A 25143-nucleotide genomic window follows, 5' to 3' on the forward strand; every position below is an offset into this window, starting at 1 on the left:
TGAGTACATGTGTGTGTGTACATGTGTGTGTGTACATGTGTGTGTGTGTACATGAGTGCTTGAGTACATGTGTGTGTGTACATGTGTGTGTGTGAGTACATGTGTGTGTGTACATGTGTGTGTGTACATGTGTGTGTGTGTACATGAGTGCTTGAGTACATGTGTGTGTGTACATGTGTGTGTGTGTGAGTACATGTGTGTGTGTGTACATGAGTGAGTGTGTGTACATGAGTGCTTGAGTACATGTGTGTGTGTACATGTGTGTGTGTGTGAGTACATGTGAGTGTGTGTACATGTGTGTGTGTGTGTGTACATGAGTGAGTGTGTGTACATGAGTGCTTGAGTACATGTGTGTGTGTACATGTGTGTGTGTGTACATGTGTGTGTGTGAGTACATGTGTGTGTGTACATGTGTGTGTGTGTGAGTACATGTGTGTGTGTGTGTGAGTACATGTGAGTGCGTATACATGTGCGTGTGTGTACACGCGTGTGTGTGTACACGCGTGTGTGTGTACACGCGCGTGTGTGTACACACACGCGCGTGTGTGTACACGCGTGTGTGTGTACACGCGTGTGTACACACACACGTGTGTGTACACGCGTGTGTGTGTGTGTACACGCGTGTGTGTGTACACGCGTGTGTGTGTACACGCGTGTGTGTGTACACGCGTGTGTGTGTACACGCGTGTGTGTGTACACGAGAGTGAGTGTGTTAACATGAGTGGGCGGGGCTCAGCACAGCGAGAGGGGGCGAGGGAGAGCTGTGAGCCGGCGTTTGACCAATGGGAGAGGAGAGAGCGAGAGCGCGTGGGGGGGGGGAGGGAGGGGGGGGAGTGAGAGACGTTCCCAGGCACCTGCCTGCCTGCCTGCACACTACTTAAGGCCGCGGAGGAATGTGATCGCTTTTCTCCAAGACGCGAAGACCACGTCCACCACGACGAGGAGGAGGAGGAGTTGGTGGTGGTGGTGGTGGAGGGCAGTGCGCGTGAGTTGAACTCTTATCGTACCGCTAGCACACAATAGCAGCTGTGTAAGTGTGTGTGTGAGAGAGAGTGAGTGGGTGGGTGAGTGAGTGAGAGAGTGAGTGATGGAGAGACAGAGAGAGTGAGTGGGTGAATGAGTGAGTGAGTGATGGAGTGAGTGGGTGAGTGGGTGAGTGAGTGAGTGGGTGAGTGAGAGAGTGAGTGATGGAGAGACAGAGAGAGTGAGTGGGTGAATGAGTGAGTGAGTGATGGAGTGAGTGGGTGAGTGGGTGAGTGAGTGAGTGGGTGAGTGAGAGAGTGAGTGATGGAGAGACAGAGAGAGTGTGTGAGTGGGTGAATGAGTGAGTGAGTGATGGAGTGAGTGGGTGAGTGGGTGAGTGAGTGAGTGGGTGAGTGAGAGAGTGAGTGATGGAGAGACAGAGAGAGTGTGTGAGTGGGTGAATGAGTGAGTGAGTGATGAAGTGAGTGGGTGAGTGGGTGAGTGGGTGAGTGGGTGAGTGAGTGAGTGGGTGAGTGAGTGAGTGATGGAGAGACAGAGAGAGTGAGTGAGTGGGTGAGTGAGAGAGTGAGTGGGTGAGTGAGAGAGTGAGTGAGTGGGTGAGTGAGAGAGTGAGTGAGTGATGGAGAGAGCGAGCGAGATACAGACACTAAGATCTCCCTGTAGAGCATTTAACAGGCTGTTGGGGCAAGTGCTGTTAGCGAGTAGCGGCGCCTATGAAGGCCGGCACTGCACACGAGGGGGTGGGTGGCCAGCACCTCGCCAGACCGCCTTTGTCTCCCCAGTGGTGAGGCTTTACGCACAACTACACCGTTTGAGGCTGAGTTGACCTAGGGGAGGCCCAGTACCGGTGCAGATAATCGTCACTGGTGGTGTTGGTGGCCGTGAGCGGGAGTTGAACTCGGGTGGCCGGGTTCGTAGCGCAGCGCTAACCGCTGCGCCACCGCTCCCCGTACATGCATAGACACACCGACACACAGGCGGAGAGAAAGACACGCACACATAGACACACAGACACACAGGCGGAGAGAAAGACACGCACACATAGACACACAGACACACAGGCGGAGAGAAAGACACGCACACATAGACACACCGACACACAGGCGGAGAGAAAGACACGCACACATAGACACACAGACACACAGGCGGAGAGAAAGACACGCACACATAGACACACAGACACACAGGCGGAGAGAAAGACACGCACACATAGACACACAACACGACCTGTGTGTGTGAGAGTGAAAAGGGACAGTCACAGAAAGACACTACACACCCACACACCCACATACACACATACACATACACACACACATACATACACACATTCACACACACACATACACACACACATACATACACACATACACACACACATACACACACACACATACATACACACATTCACACACACACATACACACACACACATACATACACACATACACACACACATACACACACACACATACATACACACATTCACACACACACATACACACACACACATACATACACACATACACACACACATACACACACACATACATACACACATTCACACACACACATACACACACACACATACATACACACATACACATACACACATTCACACACATACACATACATACACACATTCACACACACACATACACACACATACACACATACACACATACACACATTCACACATACACACTTCACACACACACACACATACACACACACACATACATACACCCACACACACACATACACACACACACATACACACACACACACATACACACACACATACACACACACACACACATACACACACATACAAAGAGACACACACACACATACACACATACATTCACACACCCACATACACACATACACATACACACATACACACACATACACACACATACAAAGAGACACACACACATACACACATACATACACACACACATTCACATACACACACACATTCACACACACACATACACACACATACAAAAAGACACACATACACACATACACACACATACACACACACACATACACATACAAAGAGACACACATACACACATACACACACACACATACACACACACACTTCACACACACATACAAAGAGACACACACATACACACATTCACACACACACATACACACACACATACACACACACACATACACACACACACTTCACATACACATACAAAGAGACACACATACACACATACACACACACATACACACACACACTTCACACACACATACAAAGAGACACACACATACACACATTCACACACACATACACACACACATACACACACACACATACACACACACATACACACACACATACACACACACACATACACACACATACACACACACTTCACACACACATACAAAGAGACACATTCATACACACACTCACATCCACACACACACAGACAAAGATCCCCCACGTAGCCTGTAACAGATTGCCGGGGCAAGTGCTGTTAGCGAGCAGCACCGCCTACGAATCGCCCCCCGGCACCGTGGCACACGAGGGGGTGGGTGGCCAGCACCACGCCCGGCCGCCTTTGTCTCCCCAGTGGCTACGTTTTAACAGACGCAGCCGCAGTAGGTGCTCGTTTCGAGGCCGGTTCGATCAAGGGAGAGTCACAGGACCGACTCAGACCATCGCCACCGATGTTGACCGTGAGCTGCGCGCCCGACGTTGACCGCTCCTCCAAAATCTGCCGCCACCAGAGATCGGATATCGTCGCCCCGGAGCGAGTCGAGTCGCCGTGAGCCTCGCACGGACATCGTGACTCAGCCATGCCTCGGTCATTCCTCGTCAAGACGCACGCCTCGGTCAATCGCAGACCCAACTATGGACTCCTGAGCGCCAGATCCGGTAAGCAGCAGCAGTAGAAGCATCAGCAGCAGTAGCAGCATCATCAGCAGTATCATCATCATCATCAGCAGCAGCATCATCAGCAGCAGCAGTAGCAGCAGTAGCAGCATCAACAGCAGAAGCAGCAGCATCATCAGCAGCAGTAGCAGCATCAACAGCAGAAGCAGCAGCAGCAGAAGCATCAGCAGCAGCATCCGCAGCATCATCATCAGCAGCAGCATCATCATCAGGAAGCAGCATCATCAGCAGCAGCAGCATCAGCAGCATCATCAGCAGCAGCAGCAGCAGCGTCAATCATCATCAGCAGCAGCAGCGTCATCAGCATCATCATCAACAGCAGCGTCATCATCATCAGCAGCATCATCAGCAGCAGCAACAGCGTCATCATCAGCATCATCATCAGCAGCAACAGCAGCAGCAGCGTCATCATCATCATCATAATCAGCAGCATCATCAGCATCATGCGCACGTGGTGATGAGCATGTGCTGAGCAGCAGTGGCGGCTTTGGGATGGAGCAGTGGATCACGGCTGATGATGATACAAAGATGATGATGATGATGATACAAAGATGATGATGATGATGATGCAAAGCTGATGATCATGATACAAAGATGATGATGATGATGATACAAAGATGATGATGATTATACAAAGCTGATGATGATGTCTAAGTTCGCATAATGGAGACTTCCAAGTGCATTGAGTCGTGGCAATTATGAAAATGACAACAGCTTCATCAGCCAGATTTGTGGAGAAGTCTTCACCTGTTTCGTTCCTTAGGCGTAGATGTGGTGACCTCGCTTCTGCGCTCTTGTGCAAAGTGGGGGTGGGGGGTTACTGAGTCTACGTACATTATGTATGCGCATTATGCGAGCCCTTTGAGCTTGTCCTTAATGTCCATTGTGTGTATTAAAATAGCCGTACCAACACAAAAACACGGTGCGTTTACCGAAAGAAAACGCACACTGACGCCTATCTGAATGCAGAGTAACGCCATCACCCCGCACAGAAATCCGCTCGTATCGAGACGCTCATTCATGGAGCTAAGACCGTGTCAGATGGTGACAGCCTCAGAAATGATGCACAAATCAACAGGGCATTGAATTGCCAAAACCAACATCAAATAACGCGAGCATTGAAACTGCCCAAGTAACTAATCGATAAACTTGCCAGATGTTTGGAAAAAACAAAACATCCGATTTGGCACGGTACGAGAAAATACAGAAATTAATATCTGGTACAAAAGATGTATTACCGAAGCCATCAACAGAAGGTGTGTCCAGAATTATCTACACGTGTGGCGAATGATGTGTTGGGCAAACAGGACGAATGATCAGCACGAGACTAAAATAACATCTGAGAAATATGAAATATCGTTCTTGGTTCTTTCTTGGTTCTTTCGGTAAAGTCACGTAGAAGGGAAGTAATAAAATAATAAAAATAAAACATAATAAAATAATTCTCACGACGTTTCGGCCACAACGCAAGCAGCCGTCCTCAGGTGAAAACCAGGTCTGTCGAGGCGACAGTTTTCACCTGAGGACGGCTGCTTGCGTTGTGGCCGAAACGTCGTGAGAATTATTTTATTATGTTTAATTTTTATTATTTTATTACTTCCCTTCTACGTGACTTTACCGAAAGAACCAAGAAGATGAATCCCTGCAGTCACGAAAGCTTTAAATCGAAAAATATGAAATACTCACAGTAGCAGAACACGCGTGCGAGTGCCACACCCGCCGCGGTATTAATCGGGGCGCCCGCCCGATTCGAACCGCGAACTTCCGGTAACGACGGGCGGAGCTGACGAGCAACAGAGCGCTCAGGCGCGGCGATGGTTGTGGTGGCAGCAGTGATGCTGATGATGATGGTGATGATGGTGATGATGGTGATGGCGATGGTTGTGGTGGCAGCATTGATGCTGATGATGATGGTGATGATGGTGATGATGGTGATGGCGATGGTTGTGGTGGCAGCAGTGATGCTGATGATGATGGTGATGATGGTGATGATGGTGATGGCGATGGTTGTGGTGGCAGCAGTGATGCTGATGATGATGGTGATGATGGTGATGATGGTGATGGCGATGGTTGTGGTGGCAGCAGTGATGCTGCCGCTGATGGTGATGATGGTGATGATGGTGATGATGGTGATGGTTGTGGTGGCAGCAGTGATGCTGATGATGATGGTGATGATGATGGTGATGATGGTGGTGATGGCGATGGTTGTGGTGGCAGCAGTGATGCTGCCGCTGATGATGATGATGGTGATGATGGTGATGGTTGTGGTGGCAGCAGTGATGTTGATGATGATGGTGATGATGATGATGATGGCGATGGTTGTGGTGGCAGCAGTGATGCTGCCGCTGATGATGATGGTGATGATGATGATGATGGTTGTGGTGGCAGCAGTGATGCTGATGATGATGGTGATGATGGTGATGGTTGTGGTGGCAGCAGTGATGTTGATGATGATGGTGATGATGATGATGATGGCGATGGTGATGATGATGGTGATGGCGATGGTTGTGGTGGCAGCAGTGATGCTGCCGCTGATGATGATGATGGTTGTGGTGGCAGCAGTGATGCTGATGATGATGGTGATGATGGTGATGATGGTGATGGTGATGGTTGTGGTGGCAGCAGTGATGCTGCCGCTGATGGTGATGATGGTGATGATGGTGATGATGGTGATGATGGTGATGGCGATGGTTGTGGTGGCAGCAGTGATGCTGCCGCTGATGATGATGATGGTGATGATGGTGATGATGGTGATGATGGTGATGGCGATGGTTGTGGTGGCAGCAGTGATGCTGCCGCTGATGATGATGATGGTGATGATGGTGATGGCGCTGATGGCGCTGATCATGATGGCGCTGATGGTAACGCTACCAATGATGGTGATGATGCTGATGATGGTGGCACTGATGATTATGATGGTGGTGGTGACGCTACCAATGATGATGATGATGTTGATGATGATGGTACTGATGGTGATGGCGGTGATGGCGCTGATGATGATGGCACTGATGGTAACGCTACCAATGATGGTGATGATGCTGATAATGGTGGCCCTGCTGATGATGATGATGAAACTGATGATTATGATGGTGGTGACGTTACCATTGATGATGATGATGTTGATGATGGTGGCACTGATGATGATAAAGATGGCACTGATGATGATGATTATGGCACTGATGATTATGATGATGGCACTGATGATTATGATTATGGTGGTGACGCTACCAATGATGATGCTGATGATGGTGGCCCTGATGATGATGATGGTGGTGGTGGTGACGCTACCAATGATGATGATGCTGATGATGGTGGCCCTGATGATGATGATGGTGGTGGTGATGCTACCAATGATGATGATGATTATGGTGGTGACGCTACCAATGATGATGCTGATGATGGTGGCCCTGATGATGATGATGGTGGTGGTGGTGATGCTACCAATGATGATGATGCTGATGATGGTGGCCCTGATGATGATGATGGTGGTGGTGATGCTACCAATGATGATGATGATGATGGTGGTGACGCTACCAATGATGATGATGCTGATGATGGTGGCCCTGATGATAATGATGATGGCCTTGATGATGACGATGCCCCCCTCCCCTCCCCCCACCCACCCCCTCCCCCAGTCGTCATCTCGCCCTTCTTCTCCGACCACGCGTTCATCGCCCGGCCCAAGGTGCTGAGCGCCCACGCCCCCACGGGGGGGGTCACCCTCGAGGCCGCCGTGGGGGTCACCCCGCGGGTCACGTGGCCCCGTGGTGGGGGAGGGGCAGGGGGGGGCAGGCGACGTGGGGCGGTGAGACGGCGAGGTGGAGGTGGTGGAGGAGGTGGTGGAGGAGGAGGTGGTGGTGGTGGTGTTGGAGGAGGTGGAGGAGGAGGAGGTGGAGGTGGGAAAGGAGGAGAATTTGGAACACGACTTCTGGTCGTTGTGTCGACATCACCAGTCGGAGTTCAACCACCACCACCACAGCAACCACCACAACCACCACAACAACCACCGCCACCAAACTCGGCTCGATACCGGCTTCGCAAGCACACGCAGCATGGAGGCAGCAGCAGCAGCAAGCGCCCGCGTGTTGATGGTGGTGATGGTGGTGGTGGTGATGATGGCGGTGGTGTTGATGATGATGGTGATACTGACTACGGCATTCACAACGATACCAGTAATGGTTGTGACTACATTGATCATCACGACGAGGATGATGATGATGATGATGTTGACTATGAAGATGATGATGATGTTGGTGATGGTGAGGATGATGATGAGGATGATGTGGAGGCGTCGCTCTGGAGGAGGCACCACGTGGCGAGTCCCGACGGCAGCGCCGCGTGCTGCATCATCCAGAGCGCGAGACGAGACGGAGACGTCAACAACAACAACATCAACACCATCAACAACAACAACAACACGAAGAAGGACGCTTCGAGAATCCGATCGCGGTTAACGACGCCGACTGAGACGTCGTTGACGCTTCGCGGTGACGACGGCGCGGAGACGAAGCAGCAGAACGATGGTGGTGATGGTGGTGATGGTGGTGATGGTGATGGTGGTGATGGTGGTGGTGGCGGTGGCGGTGGTGTCAACGGACCCGCGGCTTGCCCCACGTCCGATGTCCAACCGAGGGTCCATTGCACAAAGTGCGGAGTCTCGTTCCTGTCCGCGTGCGCTCTGGCGAGGCACGGCCGATGTCCTCCAGTCGCAGGCTCCACACCGTCCTCGCTCCACCACCAAGCCTCGCCGCATCTGCAAGAACCACCAGCATCACCACCACCACCACCACCGCTGCTACCACCACCACCACCACCATCATCATCGTCGTCATCGTCGTCTTCATCGTCGACGATGGCTCGCAAGGCGTTCACTTGCAAGTTCTGCGCCAAGGAGTACGTGAGCCTGGGGGCGCTGAAGATGCATATCCGCACACACACGCTGCCCTGCGTGTGCAAGATCTGCGGCAAGGCGTTCTCGCGGCCCTGGCTCCTGCAGGGACACGTGCGCACGCACACCGGTGAGTGGCCGGAGACTCGTGCGTCGAGAACGTTTGTTTGTGATGTTGTTGTTGTTGTTGTTGTGTGGATCGCTGTGTGTGTGTGTGTGGGTGGGTTATTTATCATGATTCATCATCTATCATGATTCATCATCCATCATGATTCATCATCTATCATGATTCATCATCTATCATCATTCATTATCCATCATCTATCATCATCATCATCATTCATCATCATCTATCATCTATCTATCATCATCTATCTATCATCATCATCATCATCTATCATCATCTCCTAGCCACCGTGATGATGATGAGAGAGAGAGAGAGACACGCAAACTACAAATATACAGCAGCAGGCGTCAGGGTCAGGATCGAACCCACGACCTCCTGTAGACCAGGCGAGGTAGTCAACATCTCCTGGCCACCGTGATGATGATGATGATGAGAGACAGACTCCAAATATACAGCAGCAGCAGCAGCAGGAGGCAGGGCCGGGATCGCACCCACGACCTCCTGTAGACCAGGCGAGGTAGTTAACATCTCCTGGCCACCGTGGCGAGATGTGAGTCACGCGCACCGCAAAGGCAAAGCTCCCCCTCTCCTCCCGTATAGCTCCAACAGACTGCAGGGGCAAGTGCTGTTAGCGAGCACCTACGAAGGCCGGCACGGCACACGAGGGGGTGGGTGGCCAGCACCACTCCCGGCCGCCTTTGTCTCCCCAGTGACGGTGTTTACACACTGCACCAGGCGCTCATTTGAGGCTGAGTCTACTTTGGGGAGGCCCAGGACCGGTTCAGATAATCGTCACTGGTGGTGTTGGTGGCCGTGAGCGGGAATCGAACTCGGGTCGCCGGCTTCGTAGCGCGGCGTAGCGCTAACCGCTGCACCACCGCTCCCCACACACACACAGACACGCACACACGTACACACACACACACACAGACACGCACACACGTACACACACACACACACAGACACGCACACACGTACACACACACACACACAGACACGCACACACGTACACACACACACACAGACACGCACACACGTACACACACACGCGCACTTCTGTTTGGCCGTATAGAGGGGAGCTAAACGGGTGCAGGACGGGCTGGAGAAGAGACGGAGTGATGCGTGAGAGAGTGAGTGAGTGAATGATGGCACGGGTTAGAGGAGAGAAGGGCTGACGAGTGAGTGGGTGGGTGAGTGGCAAGGGGGTTATAGAGAAGAGATGGAGCTGATGCGGCACGGGAGGATGTGGAGCTGAGTGGACTTGCCGATGACTGGTACCAGCGGTGTCAAGATCGGCCTCTGTGGAGGAGGCTCGTGAAGGACGCTACTGGGCAGTTGGAGGCAGTCGCCCTCCAGCAACAACGGAGGGCGGAGGAGCGACGCTCACAACAACGAGCGGAGCTCCGGGCGGATAAAACGCAGCAAGTTGGCACAGTAGGAGGTACAGCTGGTGGTGCATCTACCGGTCATCTCAGTCGGCCAACCCATGGCACCTGCAGGGTCTGTCCCAAGACCTCCTCCTGCACCTAGCCTGGCACAGTAGGGGGTACAGCTGGTGGTGCATCTACCGCTCATCTCAGTCGGCCAACCTACGGCACCTGCTGGGTCTGTCCCGAGACCTCATGCACCTAGCCTGGCACAGTAGAGGGAACAGCTGGTGGTGCATCTACCGGTCATCTCAGTCGGCCAACCCATGGCACCTACAGGGTCTGTCCCGAGACCTCCTGCCAGAGCGAGCCTTCCACACCACACGTGGCCTCAAGGTGCACCTAGCCTGGCACACCACACGTGGCCTCAAGGTGCACCTAGCCTGGCACACCACACGTGGCCTCAAGGTGCACCTAGCCTGGCACACCACACGTGGCCTCAAGGTGCACCTAGCCTGGCACAAGCTCCGTGATTACGTCAGGGCCACTTATTGACGAATGGCGGCTGCTGTTGTTGTTGTTGTTGTTTAACATCGGGAGCGGTGGCGCAGTGGTTAGCGCAGCACTGCACCATCCGAAATCCGATTCCCACTCACGGCCACCAACAGTGGCACATATATCTGAACTGGGTCTCTATGCGTGTCTATGGGTCTCTATGCGTGTCTATGGGTCTCTATGCGTGTCTGTGGGTCTCTATGCGTGTCGGTGGGTCTCCATGATAGTCTGTGGGTCTCTATGCGTGTCTATGGGTCTCTATGCGTGTCTATGGGTCTCTATGCGTGTCTGTGGGTCTCTATGCGTGTCTATGGGTCTCTATGCGTGTCTATGGGTCTCTATGCGTGTCTATGGATCTCTATGCGTGTCTATGGGTCTCTATGCGTGTCTATGGATCTCTATGCGTGTCTATGGGTCTCTATGCGTGTCTATGGGTCTCTATGCGTGTCGGTGGGTCTCTATGCGTGTCTATGGGTCTCTATGCGTGTCTATGGGTCTCTATGCGTGTCTATGGGTCTCTATGCGTGTCGGTGGGTCTCTATGCGTGTCTATGGGTCTCTATGCGTGTCTATGGGTCTCTATGCGTGTCTATGGATCTCTATGCGTGTCTATGGGTCTCTATGCGTGTCTATGGATCTCTATGCGTGTCTATGGGTCTCTATGCGTGTCTATGGGTCTCTATGCGTGTCGGTGGGTCTCTATGCGTGTCTATGGGTCTCTATGCGTGTCGGTGGGTCTCTATGCGTGTCTATGGGTCTCTATGCGTGTCGGTGGGTCTCTATGCGTGTCTATGGGTCTCTATGCGTGTCGGTGGGTCTCTATGCGTGTCTATGGGTCTCTATGCGTGTCGGTGGGTCTCTATGCGTGTCTATGGATCTCTATGCGTGTCGGTGGGTCTCTATGCGTGTCGGTGGGTCTCCATGATAGTCTGTGGGTCTCTGTGTGAGTCTGTGGGTCTCTATGCGTGTCTGTGGGTCTCTGTGTGAGTCTGTGGGTCTCTATGAGAGTATGTGGGTCTCTGTGTGAGTCTGTGGGTCTCTATGCGTGTCTGTGGGTCTCTATGGGAGTCTATGCATTTCCATGAGAGTATATGAATATCTATGCAAGTCCATGGATCTCTATGGGAGTCTGTGGGTCTCTATTCGACTCTGTGGGTCTCTATGCGAGTCTATGGGTCTCTATGCGAGTCTATGGGTCTCTATGAGTGTCTATGGGTCTCTATGCGTGTTTGTGGGTCCCTAATTCCAAATGCCCAAAACGCTAAGCGGCCAGCACCAAACCGCAGCGGTATAAAAGTAGCGATGGAGCAAGTAGCGTGGAGCTCGTTGTGTTGAATTGAGCGCTGATTGTTGTTGTTATTGTTGATGGTGGTGATGGTGGTGGTGATGATGGTGGTGATGGTGATGATGATGGGAGAGGGGCATTTCCAGAGTGGAGCAGTTGCGAGGGAAGGAGCAGAGAGAGAAATGAGGTGACCTGCAGTGTGGTGAGTGAGTGGGTGGGTGAATAAGCGAGTGGGTATGTGAGTGGGTGGGTGGGTGGGTGAGTGGGTGGGTGGGTGAGTGAGTGAGTGAGTGGGTGAGTGGGTGGGTGGGTGAGTGAGTGAGTGAGTGAATGTGTGGGTGAGTGGGTATGTGAGTGAGTAAGTAGGTGGGTGGGTGAGTGAGTGGGTGGGTGAGTGGGTATGTGAGTGAGTGGTTGGGTGGGTGAGTGAGCGAGTGGGTGTCTGAGTGAGTGGGTGGGTGAGTGGGTATGTGAGTGAGTAAGTAGGTGGGTGGGTGAGTGGGTATGTGAGTGAGTGGTTGGGTGGGTGAGTGAGCGAGTGGGTGTCTGAGTGAGTGGGTGGGTGAGTGGGTATGTGAGCGAGTGGGTGAGTGGGTTGGTGGGTGAGTAAGCGAGTGGGTGGTTGAGTGAGTGGGTGGGTGAATGGGTGGGTGAGTGAGTGAGTGAATGGGTGGGTGAGTGGGTATGTGAGTGAGTAAGTAGGTGGGTGGGTGAGTGAGTGGGTGGGTGAGTGGGTATGTGAGTGAGTGGTTGGGTGGGTGAGTGAGCGAGTGGGTATCTGAGTGAGTGAGTGGGTATGTGAGCGAGTGGGTGAGTGGGTTGGTGGGTGAGTAAGCGAGTGGGTGGTTGAGTGAGTGGGTGGGTGAATGGGTTGGTGGGTGAGTAAGCGAGTGGGTGGTTGAGTGAGTGGGTGGGTGAATGGTTGGGTGAGTGAGTAAGCGAGTGGGTGGTTGAGTGAGTGGGTGGGTGAGTGGGTGGGTGAGTGAGTAAGCGAGTGGGTGGTTGAGTGAGTGGGTGGGTGAGTGGGTGGTTGAGTGAGTAAGTTGTTGTTGTGGTGGTGGTGGATGAGACTGTCGGTGCCTGGTGGAGACGGAGTCACGAACGTGGGTGGAGGAATCAGAGTGAAGTCCACTGGACCAGTGGCCGTGGCAGCAGCAGTAGTAGCGACAGAAGAGAGACCAGGAGGGAAGCGTTCAGTCACCTCCTTCATTTGAAGGGTGAACGAGTGATATGGTGAGTGGGTCAGTGAATGGGCAGATGATTGGATGGGGGAGTGAATGGATGAATAAGCAAACTAATGGATGAGTGGGTTGGTGGGTGAGTGAGTTGATACATGGGTGAGTGAGTGGGTTAGTGAGTGAGTTGATACATGGGTGAGTGAGTGGGTTAGTGAGTGAGTAGATGGATGGGTGAGTGAGTGGGTTAGTGAGTGAGTAGATGGATGGGTGAGTGAGTGGGTTAGTGAGTGAGTTGATACATGGGTGAGTGAGTGGGTTAGTGAGTGAATAGATGGATGGTTGAGTGAGTGGGTTAGTGAGTGAGTAGATGGATGGTTGAGTGAGTGGGTTAGTGAGTGAGTAGATGGATGGGTGAGTGAGTGGGTTAGTGAGTGAGTAGATGGATGGGTGAGTGAGTGGGTTAGTGAGTGAGTAGATGGATGGGTGAGTGAGTGGGTTAGTGAGTGAGTAGATGGATGGGTGAGTGAGTGGGTTAGTGAGTGAGTAGATGGATGGGTGAGTGAGTGGGTTAGTGAGTGAGTAGATGGATGGTTGAGTGAGTGGGTTAGTGAGTGAGTAGATGGATGGGTGAGTGAGTGGGTTAGTGAGTGAATAGATGGATGGGTGAGTGAGTGGGTTAGTGAGTGAGTAGATGGATGGTTGAGTGAGTGGGTTAGTGAGTGAGTAGATGGATGGGTGAGTGAGTGGGTTTGTGAGTGAATAGATGGATGGGTGAGTGAGTGGGTTAGTGAGTGAGTAGATGGATGGTTGAGTGAGTGGGTTAGTGAGTGAATAGATGGATGGGTGAGTGAGTGGGTTAGTGATTGAGTAGATGGATGGTTGAGTGAGTGGGTTAGTGAGTGAGTAGATGGATGGGTGAGTGAGTGGGTTAGTGAGTGAATAGATGGATGGGTGAGTGAGTGGGTTAGTGATTGAGTAGATGGATGGTTGAGTGAGTGGGTTAGTGAGTGAGTAGATGGATGGTTGAGTGAGTGGGTTAGTGAGTGAATAGATGGATGGATGAGTGAGTGGGTTAGTGAGTGAGTAGATGGATGGGTGAGTGAGTGGGTTAGTGAGTGAATAGATGGATGGTTGAGTGAGTGGGTTAGTGAGTGAGTAGATGGATGGGTGAGTGAGTGGGTTAGTGAGTGAGTAGATGGATGGGTGAGTGAGTGGGTTAGTGAGTGAGTAGATGGATGGGTGAGTGAGTGGGTTAGTGAGTGAGTAGATGGATGGGTGAGTGAGTGGGTTAGTGAGTGAGTAGATGGATGGGTGAGTGAGTGGGTTAGTGAGTGAGTAGATGGATGGGTGAGTGAGTGGGTTAGTGAGTGAGTAGATGGATGGGTGAGTGAGTGGGTTAGTGAGTGAGTAGATGGATGGGTGAGTGAGTGGGTTAGTGAGTGAGTAGATGGATGGGTGAGTGAGTGGGTTAGTGAGTGAGTAGATGGATGGGTGAGTGAGTGGGTTAGTGAGTGAGTAGATGGATGGTTGAGTGAGTGGGTTAGTGAGTGAGTAGATGGATGGTTGAGTGAGTGGGTTAGTGAGTGAGTAGATGGATGGGTGAGTGAGTGGGTTAGTGAGTGAGTAGATGGATGGGTGAGTGAGTGGGTTAGTGAGTGAGTAGATGGATGGGTGAGTGAGTGGGTTAGTGAGTGAGTAGATGGATGGGTGAGTGAGTGGGTTAGTGAGTGAGTAGATGGATGGGTGAGTGAGTGGGTTAGTGAGTGAGTAGATGGATGGGTGAGTGAGTGGGTTAGTGAGTGAGTAGATGGATGGGTGAGTGAGTGGGTTAGTGAGTGAGTAGATGGATGGTTGAGTGAGTGGGTTAGTGAGTGAATAGATGGATGGGTGAGTGAGTGGGTTAGTGATTGAGTAGGTGCATGGATGAGTGAGTGGGTTAGTGAGTGAATAGATGGATGGGTGAGTGAGTGGGTTAGTGAGTGAGTAGATGGATGGGTGAGTGAGTGGGTTAGTGAGTGATAGATGGATGGTTGAGTGAGTGGGTTAGTGAGTGAGTTGATGATGGGTGAGTGAGTGGGTTAGTGAGTGAGTAGATGGATGGTTGAGTGAGTGGGTTAGTGAGTGAGTAGATGGATGGTTGAGTGAGTGGGTTAGTGAGTGAGTAGATGGATGGGTGAGTGAGTGGGTTAGTGAGTGAGTAGATGGATGGTTGAGTGAGTGGGTTAGTGAGTGAATAGATGGTGGGTGAGTGAGTGGGTTAGTGAGTGAATAGATGGATGGGTGAGTGAGTGGGTTAGTGAGTGAGTAGATGGATGGGTGAGTGAGTGGGTTAGTGAGTGAGTAGATGGATGGGTGAGTGGGTTAGTGAGTGAGTAGATGGATGGGTGAGTGAGTGGGTTAGTGAGTGAGTTGATGGATGGGTGAGTGAGTGGGTTAGTGAGTGAGTAGATGGATGGGTGAGTGGGTTAGTGAGTGAGTAGATGGATGGGTGAGTGAGTGGGTTAGTGAGTGAGTAGATGGATGGTGAGTGAGTGGGTTAGTGAGTGAGTAGATGGATGGGTGAGTGAGTGGGTTAGTGAGTGAATAGATGGATGGTTGAGTGAGTGGGTTAGTGAGTGAGTAGATGGATGGTTGAGTGAGTGGGTCAGTGAGTGAGTAGATGGATGGGTGAGTGAGTGGGTTAGTGAGTGAGTAGATGGATGGGTGAGTGAGTGGGTTAGTGAGTGAGTAGATGGATGGTTGAGTGAGTGGGTTAGTGAGTGAGTTGATACATGGGTGAGTGAGTGGGTTAGTGAGTGAGTAGATGGATGGGTGAGTGAGTGGGTTAGTGAGTGAGTAGATGGATGGGTGAGTGAGTGGGTTAGTGAGTGAGTAGATGGATGGGTGAGTGAGTGGGTTAGTGAGTGAGTAGATGGATGGGTGAGTGAGTGGGTTAGTGAGTGAGTAGATGGATGGGTGAGTGAGTGGGTTAGTGAGTGAGTAGATGGATGGGTGAGTGAGTGGGTTAGTGAGTGAGTAGATGGATGGGTGAGTGAGTGGGTTAGTGAGTGAGTAGATGGATGGGTGAGTGAGTGGGTTAGTGAGTGAGTAGATGGATGGGTGAGTGAGTGGGTTAGTGAGTGAGTAGATGGATGGGTGAGTGAGTGGGTTAGTGAGTGAGTAGATGGATGGGTGAGTGAGTGGGTTAGTGAGTGAGTAGATGGATGGGTGAGTGAGTGGGTTAGTGAGTGAGTAGATGGATGGGTGAGTGAGTGGGTTAGTGAGTGAGTAGATGGATGGGTGAGTGAGTGGGTTAGTGAGTGAGTAGATGGATGGGTGAGTGAGTGGGTTAGTGAGTGAGTAGATGGATGGGTGAGTGAGTGGGTTAGTGAGTGAGTAGATGGATGGGTGAGTGAGTGGGTTAGTGAGTGAGTAGATGGATGGGTGAGTGAGTGGGTTAGTGAGTGAGTAGATGGATGGGTGAGTGAGTGGGTTAGTGAGTGAGTAGATGGATGGGTGAGTGAGTGGGTTAGTGAGTGAGTAGATGGATGGGTGAGTGAGTGGGTTAGTGAGTGAGTAGATGGATGGGTGAGTGAGTGGGTTAGTGAGTGAGTAGATGGATGGGTGAGTGAGTGGGTTAGTGAGTGAGTAGATGGATGGGTGAGTGAGTGGGTTAGTGAGTGAGTAGATGGATGGGTGAGTGAGTGGGTTAGTGAGTGAGTAGATGGATGGGTGAGTGAGTGGGTTAGTGAGTGAGTAGATGGATGGGTGAGTGAGTGGGTTAGTGAGTGAGTAGATGGATGGGTGAGTGAGTGGGTTAGTGAGTGAGTAGATGGATGGTTGAGTGAGTGGGTTAGTGAGTGAGTAGATGGATGGGTGAGTGAGTGGGTTAGTGAGTGAGTAGATGGATGGTTGAGTGAGTGGGTTAGTGAGTGAGTAGATGGATGGTTGAGTGAGTGGGTTAGTGAGTGAGTAGATGGATGGTTGAGTGAGTGGGTTAGTGAGTGAGTAGATGGATGGTTGAGTGAGTGGGTTAGTGAGTGAGTAGATGGATGGTTGAGTGAGTGGGTTAGTGAGTGAGTAGATGGATGGGTGAGTGAGTGGGTTAGTGAGTGAGTAGATGGATGGGTGAGTGAGTGGGTTAGTGAGTGAGTAGATGGATGGGTGAGTGAGTGGGTTAGTGAGTGAGTAGATGGATGGTTGAGTGAGTGGGTTAGTGAGTGAGTAGATGGATGGGTGAGTGAGTGGGTTAGTGAGTGAGTAGATGGATGGTTGAGTGAGTGGGTTAGTGAGTGAGTAGATGGATGGGTGAGTGAGTGGGTTAGTGAGTGAGTAGATGGATGGGTGAGTGAGTGGGTTAGTGAGTGAGTAGATGGATGGGTGAGTGAGTGGGTTAGTGAGTGAGTAGATGGATGGGTGAGTGAGTGGGTTAGTGAGTGAGTAGATGGATGGGTGAGTGAGTGGGTTAGTGAGTGAGTAGATGGATGGGTGAGTGAGTGGGTTAGTGAGTGAGTAGATGGATGGTTGAGTGAGTGGGTTAGTGAGTGAGTAGATGGATGGGTGAGTGAGTGGGTTAGTGAGTGAGTAGATGGATGGGTGAGTGAGTGGGTTAGTGAGTGAGTAGATGGATGGGTGAGTGAGTGGGTTAGTGAGTGAGTAGATGGATGGGTGAGTGAGTGGGTTAGTGAGTGAGTAGATGGATGGGTGAGTGAGTGGGTTAGTGAGTGAGTAGATGGATGGGTGAGTGAGTGGGTTAGTGAGTGAGTAGATGGATGGTTGAGTGAGTGGGTTAGTGAGTGAGTAGATGGATGGGTGAGTGAGTGGGTTAGTGAGTGAGTAGATGGATGGGTGAGTGAGTGGGTTAGTGAGTGAGTAGATGGATGGTTGAGTGAGTGGGTTAGTGAGTGAGTAGATGGATGGTTGAGTGAGTGGGTTAGTGAGTGAGTAGATGGATGGGTGAGTGAGTGGGTTAGTGAGTGAATAGATGGATGGGTGAGTGAGTGGGTTAGTGAGTGAGTAGATGATGGGTGAGTGAGTGGGTTAGTGAGTGAGTAGATGGATGGGTGAGTGAGTGGGTTAGTGAGTGAGTAGATGGATGGGTGAGTGAGTGGGTTAGTGAGTGAGTAGATGGATGGTTGAGTGAGTGGGTTAGTGAGTGAGTAGTTGGATGGTTGAGTGAGTGGGTTAGTGAGTGAGTAGATGATGGGTGAGTGAGTGGGTTAGTGAGTGAGTAGATGAATGGGTGAGTGAGTGGGTTAGTGAGTGAGTAGATGGATGGGTGAGTGAGTGGGTTAGTGAGTGAGTAGATGATGGGTGAGTGAGTGGGTTAGTGAGTGGTAGATGGATGGTTGAGTGAGTGGGTTAGTGAGTGAGTAGATGGATGGGTGAGTGAGTGGGTTAGTGAGTGAATAGATGGATGGGTGAGTGAGTGGGTTAGTGTGTGAGTAGATGGATGGTTGAGTGAGTGGGTTAGTGAGTGAGTAGATGGATGGGTGAGTGAGTGGGTTAGTGAGTGAGTAGATGGATGGTTGAGTGAGTGGGTTAGTGAGTGAATAGATGGATGGGTGAGTGAGTGGGTTAGTGAGTGAATAGATGGATGGGTGAGTGAGTGGGTTAGTGAGTGAGTTGATGAATGGGTGAGTGAGTGGGTTGTGAGTGAATAGATGGATGGGTGAGTGAGTGGGTTAGTGAGTGAATAGATGGATGGGTGAGTGAGTGGGTTAGTGAGTGAGTAGATGGATGGTTGAGTGAGTGGGTTAGTGAGTGAATAGATGGATGGGTGAGTGAGTGGGTTAGTGAGTGAATAGATGGATGGGTGAGTGAGTGGGTTAGTGAGTGAGTAGATGAATGGGTGAGTGAGTGGGTTAGTGAGTGAATAGATGGATGGGTGAGTGAGTGGGTTAGTGAGTGAGTAGATGAATGGGTGAGTGAGTGGGTTAGTGAGTGAATAGATGGATGGGTGAGTGAGTGGGTTAGTGAGTGAATAGATGGATGGGTGAGTGAGTGGGTTAGTGAGTGAGTAGATGGATGGTTGAGTGAGTGGGTTAGTGAGTGAATAGATGGATGGGTGAGTGAGTGGGTTAGTGAGTGAATAGATGGATGGGTGAGTGAGTGGGTTAGTGAGTGAGTAGATGAATGGGTGAGTGAGTGGGTTAGTGAGTGAGTAGATGGATGGGTGAGTGAGTGGGTTAGTGAGTGAATAGATGGATGGTTGAGTGAGTGGGTTAGTGAGTGAGTAGATGGATGGGTGAGTGAGTGGGTTAGTGAGTGAGTAGATGGATGGGTGAGTGAGTGGGTTAGTGAGTGAGTAGATGGATGGGTGAGTGAGTGGGTTAGTGAGTGAATAGATGGATGGGTGAGTGAGTGGGTTAGTGAGTGAGTAGATGGATGGGTGAGTGAGTGGGTTAGTGATTGAGTAGGTGCATGGATGAGTGAGTGGGTTAGTGAGTGAGTAGGTGCATGGATGAGTGAGTGATAATGGGCAATGATAGCTCGTCTATGGACAATGTTAGTCTATGGGCAGTGTTAGTCTATGGGCAGTGTTAGTCTATGGGCAGTGTTAGTCTATGGGCAATATTAGTCTATGGGCAGTGTTAGTGTATGGGCAATGTTAGTCTATGGGCAATGTTAGTCTATGGGCAGTGTTAGTCTATGGGCAGTGTTAGTCTATGGGCAATATTAGTCTATGGGCAGTGTTAGTGTATGGGCAATGTTAGTCTATGGGCAATATTAGTCTATGGGCAGTGTTAGTCTATGGGCAATATTAGTCTATGGGTAGTGTTGGTCTATCAGCTATGTTAGTCCATGGGCAGTGTTAGTGTATGTCAAGGTTCATGCAATCGGAAGCCACGTTTTGTACCTGTGTGTGTGTGTACCTGTGTGTATGTGTATCTGTGTGTGTGTGTGTACGTGTGTGTGTGCCTGTGTACGTGTGTGTACTTCTGTGTGTGTGTGTAGGTGTGTCTGTGTGTGTGTGCCATGGGGAGCGGTAGTGTAGCGGTTAGCACTACGAACCTGGCGACCCGGGTTCGATTCCCGCTCACGGCCAACAACTGACGATTATCTGAACCGGTCCTGGGCCTCCCCTAGGTCGACTCAGCCTCAAATCAGTACCTGGGGCGGTGTGTAAACATCTCCACTGGGGAGACAAAGGCGGCCGGGCGTGGTGCTTGCCACCCACCCCCTCGTGTGCCGTTCCAGCCTTCACAGGTGCTACTCGCTAACAGCACTTGCCCCTACAGTCTGTTAAGGCTACACGGGGGGGAGGGGGGGTCTTTGTCTTTGTATTGATGCGCTACGAACCCGGCGACCCGAGTTCGATTCCCGCTCACGGCCAGCACCGGGGACGATCATCTAAATCGATCCTGGGTTCGACTCGATCTCGAATGAGCACTGCACCTGCTGTGATGTACCTATCAACAACAACAACACCCATCACTCACTGGGGAGACAAAGGCGGCCGGGTGGGCGAGATTCTGACCACCAACTACCACCCAGACGCTGCTGCTGCTGCTCACAGCGCTTAGCCCCCCCCCCCACACCCCCCCCCCCCTCCTCCAGCAGCCTGCGTGGGCTGTGCGGACGAAACGTCGTTTGTTGTGTGTGCATTAACACCTGTGGGCAAAAGGTAAAAGTGTGAAGCCCCCCCCCACACACGTGTCCCCTCCCCGCACCTGCCCCCTCCCCGCACCTGCCCCCCCCCCACTCACCTGTCCCTCCCCCCACTCACCTGTCCCTCCCCCCACCTGCCCCCTCCCCCACCTGCCCCCCCACCCACCTGCCCCCCACTCACCTGTCCCTCCCCCCACTTGTCTCCTCCCCCCCACCTGCCCCCCCCCACTCACCTGTCCTTTTCCCCACCTGCCCCCCCCCCACTCACCAGTCCCTCCCACTCACCTGTCCCTGCCCCCACCTGTCTCCTCCCCCCACCTGCACCCCCCCCCACCCACCTGCCCCCCCCCCACTCACCTGGCCCCCCCCACCTGTCCCCCACTACCCGCACCGTGAGCTCGGCACTCACCTGTCGACACACACACAGGTGAGCTCACACAGGTGCGGGCTTGTGCCCTGAAAGCCTCGGGCCACCTCAGCTGCAACCGCGGCGACTCACACAGAGACTCACACAGAGACCCACACAGAGACCCACACAGAGAGACCCATAGACTCACACAAAGACTCATACAGATACCCACACAAAGAGACCTATAGACTCACACAAAGACTCACACAGAGACCCACACAGAGAGAGACACAGACTCACACAAAGACTCACACAGAGACCCATCGACCCACACAGAGAGACCCACACAGAGAGACCTACACAGAGACCCACAGACTCACACAAAGACTCGCACAGAGACCTACACACAGAGAGACCCACACACAGAGGGATCTACACAGAGAGACCCACACAGAGAGGGACACAGACTCACACACAGACTCACACAGAGAGACCCACAGACTGACACACAGACTCACACAGAGAGACCCATAGACTCACACAGAGAGATCCACAGACTCACACACAGACTCACACAGAGACCCACACAGAGAAAGACACAGACTCACACAAAGACTCACACAGAGACCCATAGACTCACACAGAGATCCACACACAGAGACCCACAGACTCACACAGAGACTCACACAAAGACCCATAGACTCACAAAGAGACTCACACAGAGACCCACACAGAGAGAGACACAGACTCACACAAAGACTCACAAAGAGACCCACACAGAGAGACCCATAGACTCACACAAAGACTCACACAGAGACCCACACAGAGAGAGACACAGACTCACACAAAGACTCACACAGAGACCCACACAGAGAGACCCATAGACTCACACAAAGACTCACACAGAGACCCACACAGAGAGAGACACAGACTCACACAAAGACTCACACAGAGACCCATAGACCCACACAGAGAGACCCACACAGAGACCCACAGACTCACACAAAGACTCGCACAGAGACCTACACACAGAGAGACCCACACACAGAGGGATCTACACAGAGAGACCCACACAGAGAGGGACACAGACTCATACAAAGACTCACACAGAGATCCACACATAGAGACCCACAGACTCACACAGAGACTCACACAAAGACCCATAGACTCACACACAGACTCGCACAGAGAGACCCATAGACTCACTCATAGACCTACACACAGAGAGACCCACAGACTCACACAGAGACTCACACAGAGATTCACACACAGACTCACACGCGGTTCACAATGGCCGCGCCTCTGACATTTCGTGGGCTCATCGCAGTCTTCTCGACCTGCCCGTGCGTTTGTGGTGCAGGCGAGTCGCCCATCACGAGTGCGCTCACAGTGTGCGTGTCTGTGTTCGTGTCAAACCTGCCCGCGCCTTCCAGTTCGCGATTGATTCACACGTGTGGTCCCTCCCTCCCTGATCCCCCTCCCCCCTCCCTCCTCTCCCCTCCCTGATCCCCCTCCCCCCTCCTTCCCTACCCACTCCCTCCCTCCTCCCTCCTCCCCCCTACCCCCCTCCCTACTCCCCCCTCCCCCCTCACCCCTCACCCCCCCTCCCCCCTACCCCCCTCCCTCCTCCTCCCTCCTCCCCCCTCCTCCCCACTCCCTCCCTCCTCCCCACTCCCTCCCTCCTCCCCCCTCCCCCTCCCTCCCTCCTCCCTCCCCCCTCCCTTCCTCCTCCCCCCTCCTCCCTCCCCCCTCCCTCCCACCTCCCTTCCCCCTCCTCCCTCCCCCCTCCCCTCCCTCCCTCCTCCCTCCCCCCTCCCTCCTCTCCCCTCCCTCCCCACTCCCTCCCTCCTCCCTACCCACTCTGTCCCCCCTCCCTCCTCCCCCCTACCCCCTCCCTACTCCCCCCTCCCCCCTCACCCCTCACCCCCCCTCCCCCCTACCCCCCTCCCTCCTCCTCCCCCCTCCCCCCTCCTCCCCACTCCCTCCCTCCGCCCCACTCCCTCCCTCACCCCTCCTCCCTCCCTCCCACCCTCCTTACTCCCTCCCACTCCCTCCCTCCTCCCCCCTCCCCCTCCCTCCCTCCTCCCTCCCCCCCTCCCTCCCTCCTCCCCCCTCCTCCCTCCCCCCTCCCACCTCCCTTCCCCCTCCTCCCTCCCCCCTCCCCTCCCTCCCTCCTCCCTCCCCCCTCCCTCCCTCCTCCCTCCCTCCTCCCCCCTCCTCCCCACTCCCTCCCTCCTCCCCCTCCCTCCCTCCTCCCTCCCCCCTCCCTCCCTCCTCCCTCCCCCCTCCCTCCCCTCCCTCGCCCCCTCCTCCCTCCCCCCTCCCTCCCCTCCCCCCTCCCTCCTTTTTTTTTAAACGATCAGACGAGAAAGATGCTCAGTCTTTCGGCACTTTACTTCGTTCATCATCATGTCGTTTGTTTGTATTTTTTTTATCAAAGATTTAACGCGGATTTCCCGTGTAACATTAGTCCCATTGTGTGTTACCGGTGTTCGTAGACACCAACAAGAAAAACAAATCAACCTCAAAATACCCATCGCCAGATCCCCTGCTGCTGCGCTACCAGCACCATAGCGGCGAAGGCACCTGCCTGACCTCCCTCTCCTCCCCTCCCTCCCTCCCCCTCTCCCCTCCTCCCTCCCTCCTCCCTCCCCCCTCCCTCCCCCTCTCCCCTCCTCCCTCCCACCTCCCTCCCCCCTCCCTCCCTGCCCCTCTCCGCCCCCGCAGGCAAGAAGCCCTTCTTGTGCCCGCACTGTAACCGTTCCTTCGAGTTCGCGATTAAATTCACACGTGTGCTCCCTCCCTCCCTGATCCCCCCCCCCTCCCCCTCCCGCAGGCGAGAAGCCCTTCTCGTGCCCGCACTGCAGCCGCGCCTTCGCCGACCGCTCGAACCTGCGCGCTCACCTGCAGACACACTCGGAGGTGAAGAAGTACCACTGCGCGCGCTGCGCCAAGACCTTCTCGCGCATGTCGCTGCTCAACAAGCACGAGGAGGGCACCTGCGCCTCCTCCTCCTCCTCATCATCCTCATCCTCCTCATCCTCCTCGCACTGACACGCACAGGCAGGCGAAGACCGCGAGCGCAACGGCGGGGCGGGGCGGGAGGGCGGGCGTTGCTCGAACACGACGTAGACTCGAGGGCGTGCGTTTGAAGCTCCTCGCACAAACGCACTGGCAAGTGTGTGTTGTGTTGTGTGCGTGCACAAACGCACTGGCAGTTGTGTGTGTGCGCAAACACACTGGAAGGTTTTTATGCACAAACGCACTGGCAAGTGTGTGTGTTGTGTGCGCACAAACGCACTGGCAAGTGTGTGTGTGCACACAAACGCACTGGCAGTTGTGTGTGTGTATGCGCACAAACGCACTGGCAGGTGTATGTGTGTATGCGCACAAACGCACTGGCAGGTGTGTGCGCACAAACGCACTGGCAGGTGTGTGTATGCGCACAAACGCACTGGCAGGTGTGTGTGTGTGCACACAAACGCACTGGCAGGTGTGTGTGTATGCGCACAAACGCACTGGCAAGTGTGTGTGTGCCCACAAACGCACTGGCAGGTGTGTGTGTGTATGCGCACAAACACACTGGCAGGTGTGTGTGTGCGCACAAACGCACTGGCAGGCGAGCGGCCGAGCAGAGAGACGGTGTTTGATGCGCTAAGAACAAACATAGAGGGCAAGTTGCGGCTCGCAGCACAAACGCACTGGCAGGCACTCGCTCTCCCACGCACACACGGTGCAAAGAGGAGGTGCGATCTGCGGCATGCACAGATCCACGCACACACACGCGCACACTCCCACGCGTACAGGCAAGCAGACTATTGCACAAACGCACAGGCAGCTGCTTGCAGGTGACACACACACACACACACGCACAGGCGCGTGCCTTAGAAAGTATTGATGA

At 53.1% G+C, this 25143-nt stretch overlaps 1 protein-coding gene across 1 annotated transcript; it reads left to right on the forward strand.

Moving 5' to 3' along the window:
• Positions 1-893: 893 nt before the first annotated feature.
• LOC144951663 (uncharacterized) lies at positions 894-24326 on the forward strand. The gene is made up of 5 exons (XM_078881955.1): positions 894-985; positions 3739-3886; positions 7540-7671; positions 7810-8922; positions 24079-24326. The coding sequence occupies exons 2-5, from the start codon at positions 3808-3810 to the stop codon at positions 24294-24296; spliced, it is 1542 nt and encodes a 513-aa protein (XP_078738081.1). The 5' UTR covers positions 894-985; positions 3739-3807; the 3' UTR covers positions 24297-24326.
• The last annotated feature ends 817 nt before the right edge of the window (positions 24327-25143 follow it).

This window comes from Lampetra fluviatilis, chromosome 63 (genome assembly GCF_964198595.1).
Source record: "Lampetra fluviatilis chromosome 63, kcLamFluv1.1, whole genome shotgun sequence".
In the NCBI taxonomy this organism is placed as follows: domain Eukaryota; kingdom Metazoa; phylum Chordata; class Hyperoartia; order Petromyzontiformes; family Petromyzontidae; genus Lampetra; species Lampetra fluviatilis.

Coding starts and splice junctions, on each gene's coding strand:
- LOC144951663 (XM_078881955.1), top strand. CDS start 3,808: ATGCCTCGGTCATTCCTCGTCAAGACGCACGCCTCGGTCAATCGCAGA. Junction 3,887..7,539: donor ACTCCTGAGCGCCAGATCCG/GTAAGCAGCAGC, acceptor CCCCTCCCCCAG/TCGTCATCTCGCCCTTCTTC. Junction 7,672..7,809: donor GCGGGTCACGTGGCCCCGTG/GTGGGGGAGGGG, acceptor GAGGTGGGAAAG/GAGGAGAATTTGGAACACGA.